Genomic DNA, 25963 nt, shown 5'->3' on the forward strand with positions numbered 1-25963 from the left:
CAGCCATAATGTTAGGATGTCTGGTGTAGACAGATCTCTTGAGGTCATTCCGCATCGTCGCTAATGGGTTAACGTCTGGGCTCTGATTGGGCCACTCCAAAAGGTGGATTTTTTATTTTTTTTAAACCATTCTGTAGTAGATTTACTTTGCTATTTAGGGTCATTGTCCTGCTGCATCACCCAACTTCTACAGAGCTTCAGCTGGCAGATAAACTTGGGAACTCATTGTCCCCTTGATGATGGTAAGCTGTCCAGGCCTAAAGGCAGCATTGGGATGTTTTCATGTGGATAGGCAGTGCTATGGATGAGTGTACAAACATTTCCCCCAAACAAGGCACCGAAAGGGTTTTAAAATTCTGTCTTATTACTTGGGTTTAAAAAAGTGGTGCAGTTTTGAACCTGGGGGGGCCAGTGTAAAGTCTCCAGGTTGGTACTGTAATGCTACCTGACTGATTCCCAATAGGACACCTATGGAATGGAGTTTTATTCCCTTCTGTGTGAAGATTTTTTTTTCTTTTATCTGCTGTATACTAACAAGCTGTGATTCTCTGCTGTTAAGAGGCTGTGTTTATTCAGTTGAAGATGGAAAAAAGGCTATTTTTAACTATCTGTGTCCTGTCCTGCTGTGAGAGCACCCTGTAGAGGCACACACTACCACAGGTGCCCTATTTACTCCATACGTGGTGTTGCATGTTCTTCCTGATAGTCTTATAGTTTCATGTGTCCACAAAACATTTTCCCAGTAACGTTGAGTTGCTGGCAAACTTCAAGAGAACAGCAATGTTAAATCAGAGAGCAATTTTGTGGTGTTCTGCCATATACTCCATTCCTGTTCAATGTTTTGCATATGGTAGACTCATGAACAGATATGTTAACAAGTTGCAATGATTCCTTTAGGTTTCTTTTTTTTTTTAACCTCATTGAGCATTTGGCCTTGTGCCCTTGGAGTCATCCTGGTTGGGCGCCCACTAAGGTGGATAGCCATGGTACTAAATTGTCTCCACTTACAAACAATATGTCTGGACCGATGAATATGTAAACACTTTGTATTACTTTGTAACCCCTTCCAGACTTATGCAAATCAACATTTTATTATTGATTGGAGGTCTTCCTAGATTTAGATTTTGCGAGGCATGGTTGACATCAGCAGATGCTCCTTGAGAACAGCAAACAAGATGTTTGAGCTTTTTTTATGTCAATGTAGCTCCTCAATTTCTTTTTATTGATTGGACTCCAGGTTTGACAACTCCCGGCTCCAATTTCCTTTTGTTGCAGTGATTAGCTTAGTGGTTCACATACTTTTTCTAACCCGCATTGTGTGAATGATATATTCAAAATGGACAAGAACAATACAATGTGTGTTCTTAGTTAAAACAGGTGGTTTGTTAATTATTGTAACTTAGATGAAGATCAGACCACATTTTACGGTTATCTTACTCTTTCTTCCCACTGCATTATAGACAATATCTACTGCAAAGTGGTATTAAGTATGTAAAGCATGAAATGCATGTACATATATATATGTAAAACATGTACCTACCTCTATCATTAACAATGTTTCAAACAGGGTGCTCTGCTTCTACCCAAGGTATTTAATTTTTCTAGATAAAAAAAAAACCACACATATACATACATATACACATATATATATATATATATATATATATATATATATAAAAAGCACTTTCAAAAGATGGTCAGCACTCCAGGTCTTTGTGAGTAAAATATATAATATATAGAGAACTTGCACCTCTATGTATTGTGAAAATAGTCTGCTAAATGATGATGAGCATGTTAGCTAGTATCAGACAACATAGTATGTCAACAAATGCAGCCAGAAAAGTTTTTGTGGTTTAAATTTGTTTATTGAAAACTATCGAGATGATAAAGCAGACCAGTAAAACATTTTTGAAACATAAGAAATTACAGTTTCACTATGGCTGCCCTAAACTGTGGATCAGTATCAAATTTAATTTTAACTCATTTTCAGTCAGACGCTTGCAGAGTTGTAGTCCAACAATACTTGTGCAGGCATGCTAGTTTATTCTCAGGTTTTGGAGCCGTAACCACATTATTGCATTTCAGGCACTTTGAAGTGTCAGCACAATGGGTAACATTTAACATTCAGATATATTGCTTGGGGGGAAAAAACCTCACACAATCTTTGCATCTCAATATCAGATAAAGAACTATAAGCTACAGGCATGGCATAAGTCAACCTTCCAATGAATATTTTACAATGTCCACTTTGCCACTTTTACACATTAGTTCTGGGAAGTCTTTTTGTTCAAATGAGATTTCAGGTATCATGCTTTCACTATAAACAGAATAATTCTCTGTGTGATATATAAACAAATAGTATGTGCGATAATCTGTACAAGGAATATTATGGTTTGTGCTTTAAAAGTGTCACCACCTCAACTGTTATTTGGAAGCTTCAGATAAAGTCCATCGTCCACAGATGAGCAAAAAAAAAAAATATATATGTTAACTGCTCATGACTGGTACATAAAAAGAAAGTGAAAATATCCCTTTTGTACATACTAGACATTTCCCTAATGAACAGAATAAAACCGAGCAACCACAATTACATATCTGATTACTTTCTATGGTGAGCACACAATCTCTAGGTAAGTCAGTAAAAAAAAAAAAAAAATCAGTATCACTGGAAAGGTTAGAAAATGCTGTCAAGAAGAATTAAGGAAGCATTTTAAGCTTGTAGAAAATACCCCAAACTTACTTGGTATGACCAAATCAACATACAAACAAACATACGCAGGTCAGAAAGAGAAACTTACCAAAACCAGTTTTAGTAAGAAGCTAAAATATCAGCATTCTTAACCCCTTAATGACAAAGCCCGTACATGTACAGGCTCAAAATGGGTTTAGGGACCGCCCATTGTCCTTAAGGGGTTATAATAGAAAGAAAAATTTTCACATGCGTCTCAAGATTAACAATGTCCTACAAGCATTAATTAATGAACATAACCTTACAAGAGAAACACAAAATGTAACTACTACATTATAATCACCATTTTAAAGTACAGACTTGTCAAAAACGTAAAAGCGACTTGACACTTTGAAGGAGGTCTAAAAAAAATTAAAAAAAAAGAAAAAAAATATTTACTGCATTTTACTAAGGCACTGCATGATTTCTTTGGTTCACCCACAAAAAGAAAATCTCATTCAGAAAAAAATGTTTTGCAGCTGGAGGAGTTCTCATCCTCACCTTAGTATAAAGTGGTCTAGAACCTTCGACAGCAGAGGTTATAGAAGAGATTACATGAACCGTTCAAACTTTGCATTTTCTTAGAACAAGCCTGGCGTTGACTTGGTTCTTCAATTTTTCTTTTAACTCATGAGAAAACTAAAAAGAAAAAGATGCAAGGTTATAATTTACTTTTCTTATTGTTATAATGGTACATCAGCATAATAATATGAAAACATATAAAATAAGTACAGGCTATAAGGTAGAGAAGCCTACTTAGAGTTGAGGAAAGAAGGAACAAAAATATAAAACTTTATAATGTCCATGCCTAATAAAAATCTAAGTTAAAAATTAGCAACATATTCCTTTAAAGCCAACATATATTCCCATAAAGCCTTGCTTGCAATGGCTGTGCCCAGACATTGTAAACAGAACATACCAAAAGCACCAGTAGTGCAGGAACCTGGCGCCTGGACAGGCAAGAGTGTCGTATGGACACGGATAACTGCATTTTTTGGTAGTGCCCCCGATAGGTGGGTGCAGCTACACTAAACTTTTTCCAACAATGCTCAGAGAAATGCACATAACAATTTGCAGCAAGATAAAATCACAGATAAACTGATACGCGAGCCTCCCTGCCCATGAAGAAACCAAAATAAACCCTCTTAACCCGTTAAAATATCAATGACGTTCCAAGGCATCATGAAAAAAAAGTGTCCCAAACAAAAATGGCATGGAACGTTATGAAGTAGCAGTGTGCCGTCTGATCCCCTGATGTCATACACAGCTAGCCACCCCCACACCTGCAAACAACAAATAAATGACAGATAAAATAAATAAACAGATTCAACTTACTGAATTCTTTTTTCCCTGCTATTACCTTGGTCACACATTACATGAGAGAGACGAACAACTGCTTCCTAGGTAGGCAGGACTCTTAAGGAGTACAAATAGCTCCCCTGCCTCACGGGCTCCTCAATGAATAAAAAGAATCAGGCATGCTTTATGCTCCGTAAATGACAAAATAAATATCAAAAAAGGGTGTGTAGAAAAAAAAACGGGGGGAAAAAAAATAAATTCTCAGTAAGTAGAATCTAGGTTTCCCTGCAAACCTTGGTGTCACATTACGTGAGATAAAATAGAGAAGTAATTAGCAAAACTCAGCAGTGGCTGCCATAAGTACCCATCTACCAAAGGAAAGATCTTTCATAGCTAAGTCATCCAAACGGTAATGCTTGGCGAACGTGTGCTTCCACATTGCTGCCCTACAAGTTTCATCAGGTGAAGCCCTAAGACCCGGCCTTTGGTAGATCCTGAGTGGCAGATGAAGACTACTCTAGAAAGTAAAATAAAAAAAAGAAAAAAAGAAAAGCAAAAAAGGTTTCCCTTGAGACAACAGGGTCTGCAACTCACTCTTCTGGCAGATGTGACAGCCACTAGGAAGGCTGTCTTCTGAAATGAAAAGAGGTGCCAGTGAAGAGACTGAGTCAGTTGATGGAGCACAAGGTTTAAACCCCAGAGCATCAGCTTTACCAACTGGCGGGGTTGTAGCCCGTCTATAGCTTTAGTGAACCTTCAAACACGTCTAAAGAAAGCCCATATCATGAGTAGCGCTGAAATATACATAACAGTATAGATAGAAGACCCCGCTCCACAAATAAGGGTTTAAAAATTCAAAATTGAATTAGACCAGTTAAAACATGACAAAAAAAAATAAAAAAAAGAGAAAAAAAAACAAAAAACGTGCTCAAGTGATTGAAAGAAAATACGCCAACACGTTTCGAACCTTACGGTTCTTAATCATGGCTTAAATGTATGTTGCTGCTACTGCACCTTATATATAAATGACTGTCTAGAGGTTGATCTATGCTCACGCCCCCTCGTTAACCCATAATTAGTCAACACAGGGAGCGGGTGCGATTGATACAAATCATGGCACACATAGAAATTCTACACCAGGTGATAATTACGGCACGTATAACAAATGAAAGATTCAACTTAATAATAATGCATTATATATAAAGCTTAATAAATATATGCTAGGTCATTTCTATAATTCATGCCCAAAGGAAATCTCGTGTCAAGGCATAAAATCCAAAAAGCTTCCCTTAGGCGAAGAGCAGGGGACCAATCTCCTCCCCCTTTGGGGGGGTGAACGCGTTCTATGCCTATCACTTCTAAATTTGTTGTGTTACCATTATGTATTTCACTAAAATGTTTGGATAAACCAGACATGGATCGTAGCGAAGAAAGAGCTGTATCTAAATTATGTATGTGTTCATATATACGTCTTTTAAACTTTCGGGTAGTACACCTGACATATTGTACATTGCATGAAGTACATGTTGCTAAATATATGACATGCGTTGTATCACAATTGAAAGTTTTTATAAAGTAGCTTTTGCAATTACTTAGTGACCTAAACAAATTAGTTTTCTTGATATAGCTACACAAGTTGCACCTGGGTTTAGAGCATTTGTAACATCCTTTAAGATGTAACCAACTGGGTACAATCACTGGTTGAAAAGTCACTAGGAGACAATTGATTACGTAGTGTACAGCCTCTTTTCACTACTACTTTAACACAATTTCTGAGAATCTCACTGAGGATATCATTTTCATAAAGCACCGGTAAATGCCTGATTAGAATATCCTTTATGTGTGTGTGAACTCAGTGCTATATGCAGTGGAAAATGTAATTTCTATCCCTTGCTCCCAGCCATTTGAAGCGTCTCTGCAAAACATCTGAATGGTGAGCTGGAGTTATTTTAGTTTTTTGTTACATTTTTCGCTTAAATGTATACCCTAATAGTGGCCAGGGCAAGGCCTTTATCAAATCCTTCCTGTAGAAAGACCAAAATAACCATGTCAGGACAGGATACAGGGCAAAACCTCAGAGGTACACCAGGATGATAAGGTGTTCCAGATTTTCAAGTATCGTAGTGATGTCACCAACTTCCTGCTGTGCAGTAATGTCCCTGTGAATGGTTCTGAGAACACCCTTATTCTCAGGATCCTCCTTTCAATTTTCAACCCATTAGTTTTAGTATGGTCAGACCTGGATAACACACAGGTCCCATGGACAAAGGTTTCTTCACACAAAAAGGTGGCCTCACACGCAGCTGTATCGCTCTGGATTACCAAATCCACCTAGGCCAATAAGGAAGACCAAAGCAACGTCTGACGATTTTCTTGAGTACTCGCGCTATCAGAGCAAAGGGGGGAAAGACATAAGCTAACTGGAAATTCCATTTTTTGGAAAGGGCATCTAACGCCAGAGGATGATCCCTGGGATTCAGTAAAAAGAAGAGTGATAGTTTTGCGTTCATTCTGGAGGCTATGAGATCAATATCTGAGACTCGCCATCTGTCGACCACTTGCTGAAGAGTGTCCTTGTGCAGGAAACACTCACCTGGTAACATTGGGTGCCATTTGGACATTCGGAGCTCCCCTGATATGAAGGGCCAAAAAGACTTTCTGCCCAATGACAACATTGTAGTGCTATTTATGTAGGCTACCACCGACCCGTTTTCTAAACGGATCTGCACTGCTCTGTTTGCAAGGAGGTGCTGCCAGGAGACCAGAGTCTTTTCCACCATCAAAAATTCTAGGTGGTGATGACCAAAGGTGCAAGTGTCAGCCAATATCTCCCTGAGGTAAGTCTGTTCTGGTATGACCACCAATCCAAAGAGTACAGAATTAGAGGAGGTAATCTTACATGAGTATCTAATGATGCCACCTGTACATCCCATCGAGACAGCAGGAAAGACCGAAGCAATCTCAGATGTCTCAGTCTTGCCAAAGGCTCCGTTTACCGGGATGTGTAGAGCGGATCTTTGCTCTGGTTCAGAGGGTAAGTGAGACACCGGGAATCTTCTAGAGGAAGATCTCTGAACTAGAGGTAGAATCCTCCTGAAACAATACTGTTTACCCATGCATCCTGAGTCAGATGATCCCAGGCGCCTCTGAATGCTGTTAATAATCCTACTTGATGCCTTGAATGTTTGGGAAATTCCTCTTCCTGTGAAGGCGCCACCCCTTGAACCCTGGTCTCTAAACCCCTTAATGACAAGACTGTTTCTTACTCTTCGTACGTTTTGGGACAAAGGCTCTTAACATTTTTTCAGTGTTGCTGTAATGTTCTTCTCTCTCATTTTGTGCACCCACACACATAACTGCATTCAACCTGCAGGAGGAGCTCGAGTCCTCAAGTGGGTCTGGATAGACCCTTTGTAAACTCATTGATTTTTCAGTTGGTGATGCCATCTTGTGAGTTACAGCAACGTCATTTGCATGATGGTGCTTGTGGTTACTCCTCGGAGCAATCACAAGGCTTTCGGGGTAGGGGGGTTGTGTTGCTACATGCCTCGATATGCATGTATGTCCCCTTTAAATTTCCATGGGTTTTTTTTTTATGCCCCCAGGGCTTTTCTAGGTCTCAAGAAGATCCAGGGCTAGAGCCCATAGCAGATATGATAGCAGTGTAGTAGAGAGGCTCACACGCTTTTTGACCAACCAATCTATTACAAAAAGCCCTAATGAAAACCACATCTCTGACCCAGCAATTGCATTCAATGTGGTATAATACGTGACCCTATAAATTACCATCAGTGCATATTATATATATATATATATACACACATACATACACACACGCATACATACATACACACTACCCAGCTATGTACACAATTACCTATTAACGCACAAAATGCAATAGTTGGCCGTCAGCACCATGACACGTACAGGTCTGTACTACCGACTGAGCAATTTTAGGATGCCTTAATATTTGCATAAACAAAGGAGGATTTTTTACTGCCATTCCACAAGTCAGAATCCCTTTACTTTTTTTTGCTCCAGTGAATTCCTCTTTTCTATATGAGAATAAGGCAGAAAATCAAGGCGACATGAGACTGAGAAGTAGCCAGGGAAAAAGGGATAGAATATGGGGAGAGGGACTTGAAAAAACTAAAAAAGGCATAGATGTCATTTACAAATGCAAAAGAAAAAAAAAAAAAAAAAAAAGAAACCATGCAAGTTGACTTCGATTGTGCGTGAAAATAAGGTAGAAAACAAAAGTAGCACAGCTACTTGAAAAACAGTTATTTTGCATCTCTTTTAAGGACTTCTCTTAATTTTTCTGTGTTTTAAAAGATGTTCTACACTACTATCTTTTTTCTCTCTTGCTCTTTACATCCAGTTCTATTCAATATTAACAATTTCCTTTAACCGCACCCACTCCCCAGAAAACGCCACCATCGCTCCCTACCTGTGGCCTAGCAGTCAGCCATCTCCCTCACTGAGCGCTGGAAAGGACATCACTTTCCGGTACTCAGGGTAGAGAGAATACAGCATTTAAAGAGACCATGTTGCAGGACCAGACCAGGTTATAGCTACATGGTGGTCTTAGTGGCCCGAGTGGAAAACACCAGAATCCATTGTGACGGACACAGGTCCCTGCCGACCGCTACTCAGGAGTCTCCCTTTGAGGCTATGGAGTAAAGATTGGGGGCTTCAGCCCCAGTAATCAAAGTACTTTATAACCCATCTAGAGACAAATGCGTATTCGACTATCCCTTTAAGTAAAAAATAAAACGGTGACAGTTTAAATAGCCAGCTACTGCTCTAATTCGGGGGAGTCTAACGAAAGTTGCTACCTTTCCCCATATGCATGCATTGAAAGAGCTCCCAAGCCAATGTTCGTAATATTGGTATAGCTGGATTTAAATGAAAACCATATAAGTAGTTTAGACTTGAAACCCAGGTATTTATATATAGACTTTAAGGCAAACTAGATCTGATCGCGTGACTTAAACCCTTTAATTTACCAGTCACATACTAAAAAAAGTGTTTCCTTACAATTGCTGAACTGAAACTTTATAACTGAATGCAGCATTATGAACATAATTCATAATAGATTAAGTGCATTCTGTTACAATGTTTAACAATAATCTTCATTAATATACCTGGACATTCTCAGAGGGATTGTCTTTCAGCTGCTGGTCCGAGTTCCTGTACTGCCAATAAACACTTGTCTTTATTAGACTCGCGCAGCCATATGCAACTTACCTGTATGGGTAACCATGGTATTTTGATCTGAAGACCGATAGCAGCCAGCTGAAGAACAGAACCACAAGTCCTATACCAGCTATACACATCACTGTTAATAGAACAAAATAAAGAAAACACCAAATATAATCATATATTTAAACACACAACTGTAAACATCAAAACATGTCTCAGGGCATGATAGCAAAAGACATACAGCCACCTCACCTGGCTTGAAAAGATAATCATTGATAGATTAAGCATTCTGGTGAGGTGGTGCCGCAAAGACACAGGAACAAACTCCCCAAAACGTTCCAAAATAAATACAATTTAATGCGCACCCAAATAATAAGTGAGTAAATACGTGCAACACACAAATAATATGTCCCCCTCTGCAGAATAGACAAAAGGTTTACGTGCAAGAATCACGGATAGCATTAGTGTACTAGGTAATACTTACTCTTCCTCTTTCCTACATCCATATCACAAGTGGCAGCTTCATGTAGAAGAACCATTCCCAGAGTCACGCCACCATCTAAGGGAAGATGTAAGGTGCCAACAAAAACCAAGCACATCTTTTCTCTGAGCCTCTACCCAGAGTTCAATGATTTATATTATACATTTACGCTAGCTCACATGAAACTGATGCAAGTGCTTAAAAAAGGCAGTCTCTTTACACAAAGCAGGTACTAGTACTCTTAATATGGTAAACTGAATTGAATGGCAGAAGAAAATAGCCTGATTTGGATGAAAACATTTTAAAAGCACATTACAACCATAGGCGTAAATATGCAACACATTGGTAAAAGGTATATATACACACACTCAACCCTCGCTATTTGCAGGGGTTAGGTTCCTTTAAAACCCTGTGAATACAGAACCATTGATCCTATAAAGGAAGAAGGTGTTGGGTTCCAGCGGGACCCTGTTCACCAAACACTTTTGCTATTGACCACCACTCGTTTCATGTACCCTTTTTTTTTTTGTTATGCTATGAATTCTATAAAATGTATTTTATACACATTTTTTCCTTGTAATAGTATAGTGTGTACAATATTTTGGTGTACCAATACTCATTCTCTGACACTACTCATTCACACGCAAATACATTATTATAAAATTCTAGTCTCACTGCACATGGCTGCGAATACCCACGCAAATCTATGAATACGGAACACGCGAATAGCAAGGATTTACTGTAGTAAAATTCCCAAGCTCTAAGAATCTAGTCTTTCCAAGCGACTGCATTGTACGTCACAATTGGCTAATGTTACCACTTGAAGACACCACAGATAGTAAATTCACCTCAATGACTAGACAACTATTAGCAAAAGCATTTGAGATTTATTCTGCCACAAAAGCTAACAAATTAAAGTTATACCGAGATTACGCCCCAAACCCTGTAGCAGGATTAAGAAAAAAAGGATACTGAACAAAAGCACAATGTGTGTTTCAGCCACAAACTGAGCTTGACTACTTCCATGAATGTAATTCTGCAGAGAAAAGACAATATTAATTTGAAAGCACCAGCCAGAAATTTACTCCATACCATTTGCATTCCCAGAATGTTTTTAAATATGAAAGTTATTTGCGGAAGCGAGTAGTGGTAACTTTATAAATTAAGTATAATCCACAGATGGACAAGCAGGAAGAACCAGTTCGGAAAATGAAGGAGACGCACCAGATTCTGTGATCCTAAAACTAACCATTTACAACGCAACAACAACGTTATTGGAGTAAAACCATGAAGTTCAACATATCAGTTAGCTGTACTTACCACTTGGCCAGTATGTGGGTTCTTGTGTGCGTAAGGAGGTCCTCTGATATGATTCCACATCTGCCCTGATGTCATTGCCAATACAAAACACTAAAATGAGGAGGAAAAAAACGTTTGATGACCCATCCATTAGAACTCATATATAATAATACAAAATTATAATACACATACCACCATTCATATACAAAAACATGCCTCTGAGGTACAGTTTTATTTACAGATGTTTTCAACAAAGTGGGCACTTACCAAGGCAGCCAATGCCCATCCAGTTTTGTTATACAGGAAGTCAAGATTGCTTCTTCTCAAGTACACAAGGCCACCAATCACAGCCAACAGCAAGCCCAGCATCAATGGGCCTGCATAATTAGGAGGCCTTAATACTCGTATCTGCAGAAACACATTATGACAATTACTTTTCCACCCTTTAGTGCAGCTTACTACTATTACTAACAAGTATATATATCAACCTTGTCATCTAAGTACACATTCTACAGTCACCAGTGAGCCAAAGGCATGTGACGCACCAGAAACAAATCCTTATTAACCCCTTCATAGTGGCTGAATTTATTATTTGTGACATTTAACATTTGCCAATTGTCGCCAACGTGATGTTTTTTTCCTGGCACGTCAATTGTAATAATGTAAGTAATTTGCAGGCCATTCTGGCAGTCCACAGATTTCTCAGTGTCAGAAAGGCCTGTCACTTACATGGACATCTGTCCTGTCCGAAATCCAGCGTGCAAGCTGCTCCGCTGCAAACCCCCGGACCTGCAGCTCGTATGTGTCACCTTTCTTGGGCTTCCCCTTGGGAGGGAAGTGAATGAAGGTCGGAGCCGAATTCATATTTAGCTATGGAGACAAAAGGGCAGTTATCAGTAGCTTAAATATATTGTTAAATGCTTTCACATTTGAAATGTTTCAGTGCAAACTATAAAGCCTTGTTTACCCAAACAATTGGTAAGGAACCACAATTCAGTGATCATACGATACATGTAATAAGTTCTGCTTACAAACTCCATATTTATATATTAGTAATGTATTGGGGCTACTTTAAAATGAAATAATCAGAGATAAGTCACAGTACAGTCTTTAATAAAAATATTCTTCCGTCTAAGTATATGAGGCAGGCAAACTCTTGAGTAGCAAAAAATGTGAAGTTGTGGTTTCTAAGTACTTTCTCCAAAAGCAGCAGGAATTATACACTACATACAAAGAGTGTCTCACGGCAAAGATTAATTCATGTAAACTATTACTTGTTTATCTATCAAATGATTGAATACTGTTCTTAAATAACAAACCAGAAAGCTATAGGATAGTGTTTCTAACAGAAAAAGAAGCAACACTGGTGGATAATATGCAAAATTCACAAACAGCATTTAAAAAAGGTCCCGCGTTGACAATCTCAATTTGACTACTGAAGAGAAGGAACATGTGCACAAATGCAGCTTAGAGTATACGTTTAAATTTATATGTTTTACCATTTGAAATACATCGGATCCTTCATCAAAATCCACCATAGCAAAGAAAATCCTATTTGTAAAGGCAGTTGAATAACGCCAGGAGTTGGCCAATATCTGGTATTCTTCATCAGCCTGCCTGTGAAAATAAGAATGTCAGAATACCAGCCACGTTTGTTTATAGGCACGGTGTGAGCTATATTGAACAACATGAACTTGCAAAAAACTGAACTATGGATGTATAATGCAGATTGTTGTAGATTTTTCCTTAATGCTTCTCTGGTTAAAGGAGCCATGGTGTGGGGTACAGATGTAAAAAATATTCTACAGATTGTTTAAGTCAAAATAGACACAGGAGGTTGTCGGCGGACAAAGTGGAAGACATTGAAATGCACAAAAAAAAAAAAAAAAAATCTGACTTTTGTTTTGTTTCTTTTTATTTAATTTGGGCCCCTCCCTGTTTTTTTTTTTTTACATTAGTACAAATTAACAAAACTGTCAAATTTCATTAACAGTCATTCGAACCCGAAAACACAAGTTTAAGATTTAAAATGCAGGTTGTTTGTAACATTTAAACATAAGTACAAATTATTCTGCATTCTTCAAAATACAATAAAAAAAATTCTATATTTCTATATTGAAATAAAATTCAAAGTACAAAAGAAAAAAGGAGACAACAAAATAAAACAGGAAAATATGTGCAACACATGAAACCTGGTATACTTCCATGATTACAGAGCACTAAGGGTCACCTCTATCAGTAACGCACAAAGCGATATCCAAGTTTTAGGAGTCGGTGTTGGTGCTGTGGTGACAAGACTGGGGGGAAGCACATGCCACCGATGGGACCCTCCTATCCAGCAGGAGGCATGCCCCTACTGGAGCCTAAGTGCTCCAGGCTTCATGTTGTGATACGTGGGGGTGCTGTTCTCCCTTTTTCTAGCAATTGCTAGCTTCATTGCTAATAATATATGTTGTGGAGTTCTGGAAGAAATGTAAGAGGACTATCTCAGGGGATAAGGGCAACTTGAACACCAACAATGTCCTTAGCAGCTCAAACACCCAAGACCACACCGGCTGGAGAACCAGGTAGGACCACCACGCATGGATGAGTTTTATGACAAGCTGAGGAGTACCATTTTCCAATGTAATACTGTCATACTTACAAATTACAACATAAGCAAGGTATAAAGAGCACATTTTTAGAAGTAGCCTAATAAAAGCTAAAAAAAAACAAAAACCTGATGAGAACACTCCATTGGATGTTATGGTGCTAAGAACTTGTTTTAAATGTTGTACTATAGAAACATACAAAGAAACTCAAAACTTGACAGCAGACAAGAAACATTCTGTTCATCCAGTCTGCCCATTGTGTTAAATAAAAATCAATGAGCTTAAAATACATATAGGAAGCCAGGTATGTTTCCTGGTTTGTTCTATTCTAGGGTCATTTGTGGAAAATTGCCATTTCTGTAACTTATGTCATTAATAAGAAATAAAAAAAAAAAAGTTCTGGTCAAATTCTTACTTGCATACAACGCATTGTCTGTGTGACTGAAGAGCGGTAAACATAACGACGACAGAATAATTCCTTGGGGGAGCCTTAACAAGACGACGGAATTTGTCACCATTCATTCGAATAACTGGTCTCTTACTGGCCCAATCCATGAGCTGTCCAACTTTCTCCGATAACACCATCTATAAATCAAAGCAGATGTCACATCAGGGGAGCAGGATGGCTCAAATACAGCAAAATACCCCCACAACTGCACTGCAGACCCAGAAGCTTGCATTCCAATAAAGGATAAATAACGGGTATTACACCTGCTGATGTTTTCATACATCAAACAGAACACGTAAACCCTCCACCTAATGACAGACTAAATGAGCATACCTGGGAACTTTCTAAATGAGCAGAGCCCGAGACTCTTGAAACATTAGCCTTTTATAGCTGATTTTGCAGATTCTATGCAGTGACTCGTCAAATGCATTACCCAAAAGGCTCTAATAGCAGTCATCATGGAAATCTTGACCTGTCATTATTTAAAGATATACTTAATATAGTCACCTGCATTAAAGCAGGCATATCAACCATACCAGAAGCAATCACCTATTGGGAGCCTTACATATGATCACATTAGGGTAGCATGAGACGGAGTCAGCTCTGGACTGGGTGACCCTGAGAATCCACCCTTTCACTCTAAGATTGGGGCAAAATCCCTGAGACTCAGTGTCTAACCCTGAAAGTCCCCGGGTATGTAAATGGACCCGCAAGCCGATGCTGTTACCTATACAGACGCACACATGCTAAAATGCCTCTATTCTTTACTCTCGTTTTAAACATATTCACCTCCTTTTTCTTCTGTCCATCAGAGAGACCCCCCAAAAGGGCGAGGAGTATACCCCCAAACAGCAGTGCATGAACTGCCGCCATGTTGCCGGCTAAACTTTCCGCCAACAAGGAAGAGAATACTGAAACGACCCAACGTCACAACGCAGAGGGAGGGCCGAGTCTGTGTGCCAGAATGTGATTGGAAGATATTGCTTTGGACCAGCCAATAAGACAGAAGCAAGCTGTTCCAGTCTTATTTGCTAGTATGAATGAGGGAGGGGTACGCTGACAGGTTCATTCACTCATCGTGTTCCTGTGGGCGCCGTTCGCTTTACTGTATAGTAGTAATGCATACAATTTGTTTTGCCATTTTGAATTATATTAGGGGATACGCATTCATAATATATTGTCACTAAAATGTTAATTCCAAGCTAAAACGTTTCCCCAGCTGTATATATATTTTTTAACAGATGTTTAACCCTTTTTTTTATCTACAATGTTTGGAACTTTTAGGTTATAATACTAATAGTGTTATTAACCTCTTAAGGACTAGGGGTCTTTTTTTACACTTCAGAGCTAAAGGGTTTTTAGCACTTTAAAAAAAACCCGCAATCTATAAATGGTAAATAGTTGCAATGCCGCATGCTTACACTGATAAAAGGGGACATCCATGTCCATCAGTTTCGCATAAGATTGTCAGAAAATCAAAAAGACAAAATCCAGATAACTGTTTAAATGAATGGCGGCACTTGTATAATAAATGCTTACGCATCCATTTGTCCCATTAATGTTCCCTTACATGAGCCAATGCCTGTTTTCTTTTATGGTATTGAATCCATATATTGACTGAGATGTGTTTACTACATGCGCAGATAATGATCAGCATTGAACAGAAAGAAAAATCTAATTATGTAAATTGGGGTAACTTTTATTAAACAAACTAATTTTTTAGCATGCCTTTCCTTTTTTGTGTTTTGTTTTTAAGTAATTATCATATATCAATAGTGTGTTTCCTTTCATGGCGCCCTCCATTTACAGGCTCTGCTGAAACAAAGCATACCTGAGAGTAAGTAGGAATTTAAACTAGAGCAGGGGGTATCCATTAGCCACAGGTTTCCACAAATGGATAATCCAGTTGCCTCGACTAAATAGTCACCAACGTGATGCGCATGCTGGTGTAGCCATGAGGCAGGCACTTGCCAGAGATCAAGTAACTGACTCAACAGTATAAGATTGATGGTTCCTACTATGTGGAAGCAGTGTACAAGCTGCACGCTTCAAATATGTACATGTATGTGTTTGTACATGAATGTGGGAAATGTAGGAAAAAAACACAGTTTGCATGCTTCCATATCATTCAATTAACACGGGATATTAAACCACAGGAAAACTTGTGAAATCATGGCTATATTATATCACGTCACACTCCACACATGTTACATTGGCTTTGCTGTGGCATCAAAAGGCATTCTGCTCACGAAATGTCCCAGCTGCTACCCTTTCCGAGTACTGGAACTGGACATGCTAAACTGCTGGCTTTCCCTCTAAGTGGGGCATTTTCCTCGACAGCTAAAAGTAGTTACATAAAGCCAGTAGTACAGACTGCGGTGTGGAATTTTAGTAGCTATTAAATTAAAGGAACACTCCAGCCACCATTTGCATTTTAACCCATAAAAACCTTCTTGACATTTCCTTGCTATCATGAGAAAAAGTGGCCCAATAAAATCATAATGGCATGGAACATCATGAAGAAAGTAGCGCTACCAGGCAGTTTCTAGTGGAAGGGACTGCCTCACATCCGAGGCAGACCTTGAAACCGCCATTCAGCATCCCTATGCTGGAAGTATTGCGCGACATTGACATGCCCCCCCAAACTACACCCACATCCATTATGTCATTAAATTCACTCTATCATACTTTCTTACACTCTCCCTCATGCTCTCTCAATGTCTTCCTACCTTTTTCACCGTCTGCTTTTGTGTCTGGTGTCTCCTTTCCCGCAGTTCCACTTCTCTTGCTTCTTTGTGTTCTTCTGTCTTCTTTCTATGTCAGTTTGCCCCCCCCCCAGGTAACTGGCACATATTTTACACTTATTCTCACATAAACAGAACAGGGTGGTTCCCCTTATGGTGTCATATTGACATCACTGTTTTTTTTTATTTATTTTATTGATCACAAAATGATTAGTAAGCTGGGCTCCATTGACCTGCCTGGTTGGCTGCAGTACCTGTAGTACCTGGACAGACTCTCTGGAAACTCTTTTTACTTTTACTAGGTACTGTCATCATGTAAGAGACAGGATGCTTCTCACTATGGCGCTTGTGATTGATCTGAAGAGCTGAATGCCTTGATATCGAGGCATTTCAGCAACACCAACTGAGCTTAAGTGGCGATCGTTGATTGCTTTCTAAGCTCTTTTTAAGCAGACAGCTTCTATATTGAATATGGTGAATTCCTGAGAGGGATCACATGGGGCCCCTTCAAGTATTTTTGAGAGAAGAAAGCGATCAACTCATTTGGTCCTTAAGCCATTCATGACAATGGCTGTTTTAACATTTCTGCGGTGCTCGTTTAGCTATAATTTACTTCTTTATCATTTACTGTACCCACACAAGTTATACAAAGTTAACTATAAAAATAAAGTATAAAATATGGTGAAAAATTGTGGAAAAAAGGACTTTTACTTAAAAAATCCTTTACTCCAATATGTGTTCAGCAACATCTCCAGCCTCCCAGGAATTGTTTTTTTTGGGTTATTTGAGAGGTAACCTTTGAGAGGTGTACATTTTTTGAATTTTAGTCAATCTGTCCCCATGTCCTATTTTTGTGGACAACTTTGAACCCAGCCAATTCGATTTACCCCATTAAATCGTAAATTTTTTAAAACTTGACACCTCATTGCCATTTAAATTGTCAGTATTTTAAGTTTTTCCGTGCAAGAATTTTTGTGAAGATATAGCGCTAATTTTTTGGACTTGCTCTCATATATATATATTCAGACTTTTTTTTTTTGGAACTGGATGTTTCCCCTGACGGTAGCATCATTGGGGACATATTTTTTCATGTTACCTAATTTTTTATTATTTGTTTTTCATTTATTTTACTAATTACAATTTGACTTGCATGATTAAATGCAGTACCTGCATTCGACCTGCAGAGGGAGCCTAGAAACTCAAACTTGTTGGTATTTTAAAAGGACACTGCCATATTGCGAGAAGCAAAATCTCTTGCGGCGGCGCTTGTGACACTGTCCTGGGGTGTGTTTTTGGTGTCACCGCCTAAGCTCTTTTAAATCCCCTTTAAAGTCATGATATGCCAGGCACGTCAATTGTCATGAAGGGGTTAAGGGTTTTAGAATGTAACAAATACTTTCTGATAAACCAGAAAAGAAACATATATTTTGCCTTATTATATATATTTATGTATGTATGTATTCATGGACTATACATCTAAAAATTGTATGAAAAGAAAGCTCTATCTGTCCTTGACAAAACAAAATATAATTGTGTGGGAGCCCATAACATAAATAAGAAGAATCGATTTTAATTGAACCATGTTCCTGACAATTTTAGCTGATTCAAGCAAAATCATCGGTAAATCTGGTCACTTTTAGGCTCCGACTACCCGAAGAGTTCCCAGGTATGATCATCGGCCCACAGAGGACATGCAGAGCTGTATTATAACATTATTTCAGTTATTACATTATTATTGATGTATTATTTTTTACAAATATAAATAATGTGTGCCACAGTATTGATACAGTACTTTAATATGCATTATTTTTGGTGAGATGTCACTGGCAGCGTGTATTATTAGTGCCACCTTTAAAAAGCCCACTTGTACACCAAGACACTTGTAACCTGATGGTCCCCTGCAATATTATTATTATTATTATACAGGATTTTTAGCAACCTACTTTATTATGTGGTTTTCTAGCCAATGTATTAGGCCTCCAATTATTGATATAATAATAATAATAATAATAATAATATCCAATTATGTACATTATTGAGACAATAATGTAGAAAAAAAAATTCTGATATCATAACTTTGGGAAAATTGTAAAGCTAATTCGAGATAAATTTTGCAAGTAATAACAAAAAAGAAAAGATGTGTCAGAAGTGGGATTTGAACCCACGCCTCCATTCGGAGACCAGAACACCCAGTATGCGGAAGGAGTTGATTCCTTGAGTCTGGCGCCTTAGACCACTCGGCCATCCTGACACTTATGGTTCTGGTGCTACTAGTGTTGCTTAAACACTATTTCGTCATGTCTTCATTAATAATTGATCAAGAATATAAGTGTTTATTACGTATTATTCTCCACTTATGCGATTGCTTTTTTACAAAAACCGAGCCACTCCTATCGTCTACATCGCTATTATACTGCTCTTTAATTGTGAACGCTTTCTTTCACTCACTCCTTTCTTTCCCGTAATATGAAAACAAAACCAGACATTCCCAAGAGCATACTAAAATGTTAGTCCTCTTTTTATATTACTGAATACGCCTTTGGAACCTTCATTTGTATCTTACAGAAAGACTGAAGAAAAGATGGAACTACAATTCCCGGCATTCTGAGAGACATTCTTTCTTTTCCGTTTCAATGACGACAGGAATGGGGAGTGGCCACAATCAGGATATCCAGCGCAGCCATTTTGTTTTTCTCCATTTCTTTCAAGGGTAAGGAAAGAAGGAAGGTACAAACATGTTCCCCTTGGCAAGATCCGCGCTGTCCGCGACCGGTAAGGCTGGGATAAAGGTGTATTTGCTGCAAAGGTCTCTTTAATGGCCCCTTCGCTCGTAGTCCCTGTTATTTGTCTGTGTGTTCCTTTATGAATTAAATGCCGCAGTCTCAGCGAGGCGAGTTACAACTTCTCCATTGGATCCCCTAACATTTCTTGTAGAAATCTGCAGCCTGTTCCCTTTTCGTGGGAAAACATCATACCGGTAATCCTCTTAAGGCTCCAAACGTCCACTAGTAAAGAAGACCATCCACGCGTATTATTGTCTTGTATAGTGCCATCACGTTCCGTAGCGCTGTACAGTGGTGTGCTGCATTGTATACAATGCAGCACAATCTGTATACAATTGTATACAATGCAGCTGAAATTTAACCAAATTACATTTGCTGTTGCCTGCTTTGGATAGTCTATTGTGACATATAGTGAGTTGCCTATGATACTGCAAGACACACCATGAGAAAGATAATTCCCTAAGTAGATCTTCTCTAAACCTTAAAGTTTTTACATCAGTTTAGTTCCCATCCGTGCGCCAACGTTGGTTTCATACTGATTTATCCTAAAATTTGGGTAAAGGGCTTTCGCTATTAAATGGCATGTCTGCCTTTCGCATGCAGGTATCTGAATGATGTTTCTGGAACGCCTTGACCTTGTCACACAGGGTATGTCATGGTGCAGAAATCTAGGATTTTCTTGCTTACCTTGAGCAGGGAAGGAGCGCCCCTTGGTAACGTCAGACGTCAGAAAGGCACACGAGATGTAGGGACGCTAATGGATATCCACACAAAATGATTAGTTACCAGTGAGACTGGGCATTCTATTGTGTGTGTGTGTGTGTAATAAATTATATATTATAATATAGTGTATTTAGAGATTCCAGATGGCCAATGATATTCCCCACACCTAAAACTTTAACACAATCTCAATTAAAAAGATCATGTTTATATAAAGGTATTGTTTCTTAACCCCTTCAGTCGCAGGGTTTTTGGTACCTTAGTATTAGGTTTTTTTTTTGCCATTTGTATTGTGTGGGTTTAATTAAGAGCCCTCTTTTCTGTGTTTGACGTACCCACACAAATTAAACATTTCTTTTCAGAATAAAAAAAAAATAAAATAGCAAAAATATAGTGCTAGTGGAGAGAAAAAAAAAACACCCCCCTAAAAATAGGTTGGGGTTTTTTCCCCTTTTATTTCTTCCACACTTTAGGTGCCACTGTTAATCTATGACCGATGCCAATGCCCCCTGATTACAGACCATACATTTTTTTGTTACAGAGGGTCACATTCATCCCTTATAGTACCCTATAGGGTAGTGATTTTAAGTTGTGCCTTGGGAGCAATCAGATATACCGGTTGGGTCTACCCTGTTTTCTGCTGACCTTCCAGTTGACTTCAGCAGTGACATCTCCCGGAGGAGATTGCCTGATTGGGCAATCGGTGTTCCTTATGTTATGGCTTACTGGTGCTTGCACTGGCTGCTGTTATACGATTGGTCGGCAAAAAGCCAACAATGCTGGGATCTGCCGACCAAAGGCTGGCAAGCCTGACCTCCCTTGTAGTTTTTTTTTTGTTGTTTTTTTTAAGGACGTACATGTACGTCCATAGGGGACTGAAGTAGTTGGTTGTATAAACTGAAAGAGGAACGTAGAACAAACTACTGTGCAGGTCTCTGTGTATGTATGTATGATCTATTACAGGGGTGTCCAAGTTTTTTCTGCAGTGGGCCACTTCATAAGAATTGTATACGTGTGTGGGCCGCACTCATTTTTCACTGCGTGAAAATATGGCCTTTAATAAGATATGCAGATTAAAATAAAGTAAATGACACAAAACCTTTACTTTTCCTCTCACTGATTTCTGGGCCTAGAAAGTTTTGTGACTACAAATTCAGGATTCTGGATAAGTTAAAATGAAATAGTTCTATTTATTTTAGGGATACACCGAAATGAAAATTTTGGACCAAAACCGAAAATTCAGGGTTCACTTAGCCAAAACTGAAAATGACCCCCCACACACTTTTAATAAAAGTAAGTTACACACCAAAATTGTACAAAAAAAATTATATATTATGATTGTTAACAGTAATCTCAGGCATACCCAGATTCCAGCATGCACTGGTTGGCTGGGCATTGTAACAGTAATTTTTGTCCAATTTTAGTGTGTAACCACACTTTTATTAAAAGTAACACACCACAATCGGACAAAAAAAATCAACAATATGACTTGGCATGATAGGAGTGTAATTGCTAACAGCAAACACACTCTTTTCATACCCAGGCAACCAGTAAATGCTGGAACCTAGGCATGATGGGACTGTGATTGCTGTTAGCAGATTGCTGTTAGCAACCACACTCCTATCATGACAAGTCAGCCAGTACATGCTGGTACAGGGTGGCTGTAAGTGCAGACCCCATACTGCTGGCAGCATCAATACACAGGGGGGGGGGCAGCTAGCCAGGTTTCAGCATGTACTGGCTGACTTAGCATGATAAGAGTATGAGGAACGAGCAAACCTTCATTCTTTAATGCGTATTGATGAATTTCTTTCTCCCCCTGCCTCCAACAGCTCGTGGGATTCAGAGAACAGTCTCAAGACAGGCTCATCACAAGTCTGGACCTGACTTCCATGACAAGTATGGAAACATCATCCTGTTATCTGGGGCAACCTTCTGTGTTTCTATTTGGACTTATGTGAGTATTACTTCAAAAATCGCATTACTGTTCTTAAAATACCTGCCGTAGTTGGCATTTGAGACTAGCCTTGTGATCTTTCTTCAGACAAATCTGGCCATATTATATAAATATCGATATTGTATACAGAATATAACTGATGTTTCTGAATATAAGTTATCTTTTATAGTATTTTACATGGTGGCCAGCATTGCAGCTATAATCCATAATGTGGTTTGCATTGCTTTATCAGTCGCATGGAGTACTATAGAAATTTTAAAATGCAAAGCAGATATTGATAATTACCATAAAATATCTTGGGTTTATTGCGCAGTTTACCCTCTTTCCAAGAATTTTGAAAATGAGGGTGCTAACGGTGACATTGAAGGGGTTAACTCTTGTGTTTTCAGTCCCAACGGACTGATTTTGTATGTTTTCATTATGGCATAGCAGATTAGTATATTTTAACCCCTTCAATCCCAGGGGTTTTTGGTACCTCAAAGCCCAGAGCAATTTTGCCATTTTTGGGGTATGTCGGTTTAGCGATGATTCTCTTTTCCTGTGAATAGTGTACCCATGTAAACTATATATTGTTTTTTCAAGGAGAGATAGAGCTTTTGTTTGATACCATAGTTGGATGATTAGCTGAAAATTTAGAATGAGAAATTTAGTAAAAACTAGCGAAGATTAGAAAAATAAACCAATTTTTTTTTACATTTTCCCTCTGAATCCTCACAAAATTAGGTAAAGTGATGGAAAATCCCCTCCAAGTTTATTAATTCAGGTGTCCTGATTTCAGAAATACCTAATTTATATAGATTTTCCAGACTTTTCCAGCACCAGGAAGCATACTATTAGGTGTACAATTTTGTATAATTTTTATGCCTATGGCTTAACGGGTTTGGGGGTTGTGAACGGGGGCAGGAGGGTTATACTGGCTAGATGTTATGCTAGGGCAATGGGAAGTAAGGTTTTTAATTTTTTTTTATATATATATATTTTTAATTTTAATTTTTTCCCATTTTTTTTTATGTATTTTTACACAGAAATGGTTAGAGGTCCTCCTAGGGACCTCCTCAACATGCCAGAGATGTCACAATGACATCACAGCTCACATTATATTTTTTTTTTGTATTTATATTATTTTAATGATTTATTTAATATTATTTTTTAAATGGACTAACAGGGGTTTTTTTTTCTGCTTTTCTCTTTCAGGACGGGAGGGGGAGTGAGAGAGATGGTTTCTCACTCCCCTCCCCGCGATCCCCCTGCACCGATCACACTGTGATCTCTATGCAGGTCCTCACAGCTTTTGATATAACAAAGTGTTATCTGTTCAGTGATTAATGATGCTTTAGCTCACTGATCATTGATCAGTTTCAGCAATCATGAGCCAGTTACCTAATCTGACACATTATACACAATTACTTTCTTTTTCCTACAACATTGTGTTATGTTATGCCTGTATATTATACGCAGGTGAGCATTATACACGATTTGATGGCACCGATGCAGCAGACATTAACATTGTCTTTAGATTTTAAAGAAAAAAAAATCCTGGTTGAACACAGCTTGGTTTCTGGGTTCTGTTGCGTGTAATCGGACAGGACCAGCGATCTGTTTTTATGTTGATGGTGTGTTTCATTTCTCCAGATTTCTTGAACAATCTTTTCTAAATAATTGAACAACGTGTATTTATGAACTGTATGTTTTTGCAAATTGCATCGTGTTTACCACTGGGGCCATTAGCAGGCATAATATTATTGCACATGTAGTTATTTAACTCTATTTGTTTCTAAATATCTTCTGTTTCAAATACCCTTTCCTAACGTTATATAATGTCTCATTTTAGGTGATCACACAGACAGGAATCACTTGGAATCTGTCTCCAGTAGGCAGAATCACTCCAAAGGAATATAAGGACCAATAGAACAGATGTGGCTGTTTTGGACGTTCCTCAGTATCTTTAACATGCCTATACTCTGTACATAAACGCCTTACCTGCATACTTAGTCTTCATGTATGAGAGGGGGTTCTGCTGTAATAAATCCAAATTAAATTTATATTGTGCTTCTCTCTTTACTCTTCACCTACATTTTGCTTATTTATGATCGCAGCTCTACATTGTCAAAAGCTCAAGGCTAACGCAAAAAATTCAATACATGTCTAGCATAGATGCTGGTTATACATACAGGAAAGAAAGGGTTACAAGAATCACAAAAAAATTAATGTGTATTATACGCAAATGCTTTAAAATTGTACGCCTAAACCAAAGTCCGGTATTGTGACCATATAGCACATAACCGGAAGCATTTTGACCGAGGCCTTCTTCGGAGGTTGTGTTAAAGACACAACATAGATAACGCTGAAAGAAAAGACTGAACATAGAGGAAGAAAGAAGTAGCAGCATAAGTGATAACAGGTGATCAGAGTGTTTTTCTGTATAAAAACTGCCATATACATGTTAAAGGAAGAAACATTTTTATATTTATTACACATTGCCCTGCAATATGAAGCCAAAAGGACCAGAAAAAATGCATGAAATGAAAAATAGTAAAACCACACACGCGATGTATCTCCCTAAAGCAGATAATGTTCCACCAAGGTGAATAAAAATAAACAAATGTGACAGGTGTAGAGCAACCTCAACTTGTGTAGCCGGCATTGAGAGGACAATGTAGCACGGATTTCATGCCCAAGATACATGCAACTGCAAAGAAATCCACCAAAATTTATTGAGCTGCATCTTGAAATCCATAGATGTTTTTCATGAACTTTGGAGGATTGCAGGGCCCAATTAAGAATATGCCAATTGCTGCTTCAATGCGTCGAGGAGAAGGGGGGTTAAGTCCAAAAAGGACCAATTCCCATGTATTTGCCAATAATAGTACCTGGGAACTCTCCGGGTTTGACCCGGAGATTGCCGGGTGAGCGGTTCACCAGGTCAAGACCCGAATCCTCCGGGTGGCGGGTGCAGGGTCTTGACACACCCCACTTCCTGCCCATTTTTACTTTAAATGGGGCTGTTTTCTACTGCCGTCAGCTGGAACGCCTGGCCGCGTCCCGCAAGGGAAGGCTCGGGGTAGCCGGAGCCGAGAAGTTCCCAGGTATGGATATACCCTTATTAAAGTGCCAATGCCACACGTATCAACCCATAATAGGGACCACATGGGGTGGGCGGCAGCATTTGTAACCTGGCTGTGAAATACAAAATTGAAATACAAACACGTAGAAGAAAGGCCTGTGCTCAAACTCCCATCACTTTTGGGCGGCAGCAATGGTTATAGTATTCACCAGCCCAAAAAACATAGAATAAACGCCAAATTGTTACCTGTGCACTATGCCAAATCCCTATGCTTATTTAGACAAATGGAGGTTTTTAGTTTCACTCCAATGGCCATTTAAAGTGTAAGCTCGCCTGCCACGTCACGGCAAACCTCTTAGGCGAGTCCTACACTGAACAATTCACCTTGCTACTTTGAGCTAAAGGTAAAAATCTCTAATGAGATAGAAAGGGGAATTCTCTGTGTAGGACTCGCCTAAGAAAAAATAGTTCACACGTGAATTAATATTTACTAGTAAAACTTTTTTTTAGAGCTGAAAACCAAGTTTGAGAAATAATGTGTTTGAGTTTTATAGGTTTTATTATTATGTCGAAGTAAAATAAGAAGGCAATTAGAAAAAAGACATTGTGATAAAGAGATAAAAGTACAATGAGTACAGTGACAC

The 25963-nt window shown here is 38.6% G+C and overlaps 2 protein-coding genes and 1 non-coding gene across 3 annotated transcripts; 1 reads left to right on the top strand and 2 right to left on the bottom strand.

Moving 5' to 3' along the window:
* Window positions 1–9273: 9273 nt before the first annotated feature.
* LOC149298098 (dolichyl-diphosphooligosaccharide--protein glycosyltransferase subunit MAGT1) lies at window positions 9274–14924 on the bottom strand. The gene is made up of 9 exons (XM_089487695.1): window positions 14841–14924; window positions 14019–14188; window positions 12512–12629; window positions 11742–11882; window positions 11280–11420; window positions 11034–11123; window positions 10686–10749; window positions 9717–9791; window positions 9274–9368 (listed from the first exon to the last, which is right to left on the bottom strand). The coding sequence occupies exons 1-9, from the start codon at window positions 14922–14924 to the stop codon at window positions 9274–9276; spliced, it is 978 nt and encodes a 325-aa protein (XP_089343821.1).
* Window positions 14925–18935: 4011 nt separating this feature from the next.
* TRNAL-CAA (transfer RNA leucine (anticodon CAA)) lies at window positions 18936–19046 on the bottom strand. The gene is made up of 2 exons: window positions 19009–19046; window positions 18936–18981 (listed from the first exon to the last, which is right to left on the bottom strand). It is a non-coding gene; the product is annotated as a tRNA-Leu (tRNA).
* A 471-nt stretch (window positions 19047–19517) lies between these two features.
* LOC149298100 (cytochrome c oxidase subunit 7B, mitochondrial-like) lies at window positions 19518–24164 on the top strand. The gene is made up of 3 exons (XM_089487801.1): window positions 19518–19567; window positions 22131–22255; window positions 24087–24164. The coding sequence occupies exons 1-3, from the start codon at window positions 19531–19533 to the stop codon at window positions 24162–24164; spliced, it is 240 nt and encodes a 79-aa protein (XP_089343927.1). The 5' UTR covers window positions 19518–19530.
* Window positions 24165–25963: the final 1799 nt, after the last annotated feature.

This window comes from Sceloporus occidentalis, unplaced genomic scaffold (genome assembly GCF_023333645.1).
Source record: "Sceloporus occidentalis isolate IW3139 unplaced genomic scaffold, rSceOcc1.0.p SCAF_34, whole genome shotgun sequence".
Lineage (NCBI taxonomy): Eukaryota > Metazoa > Chordata > Lepidosauria > Squamata > Phrynosomatidae > Sceloporus > Sceloporus occidentalis.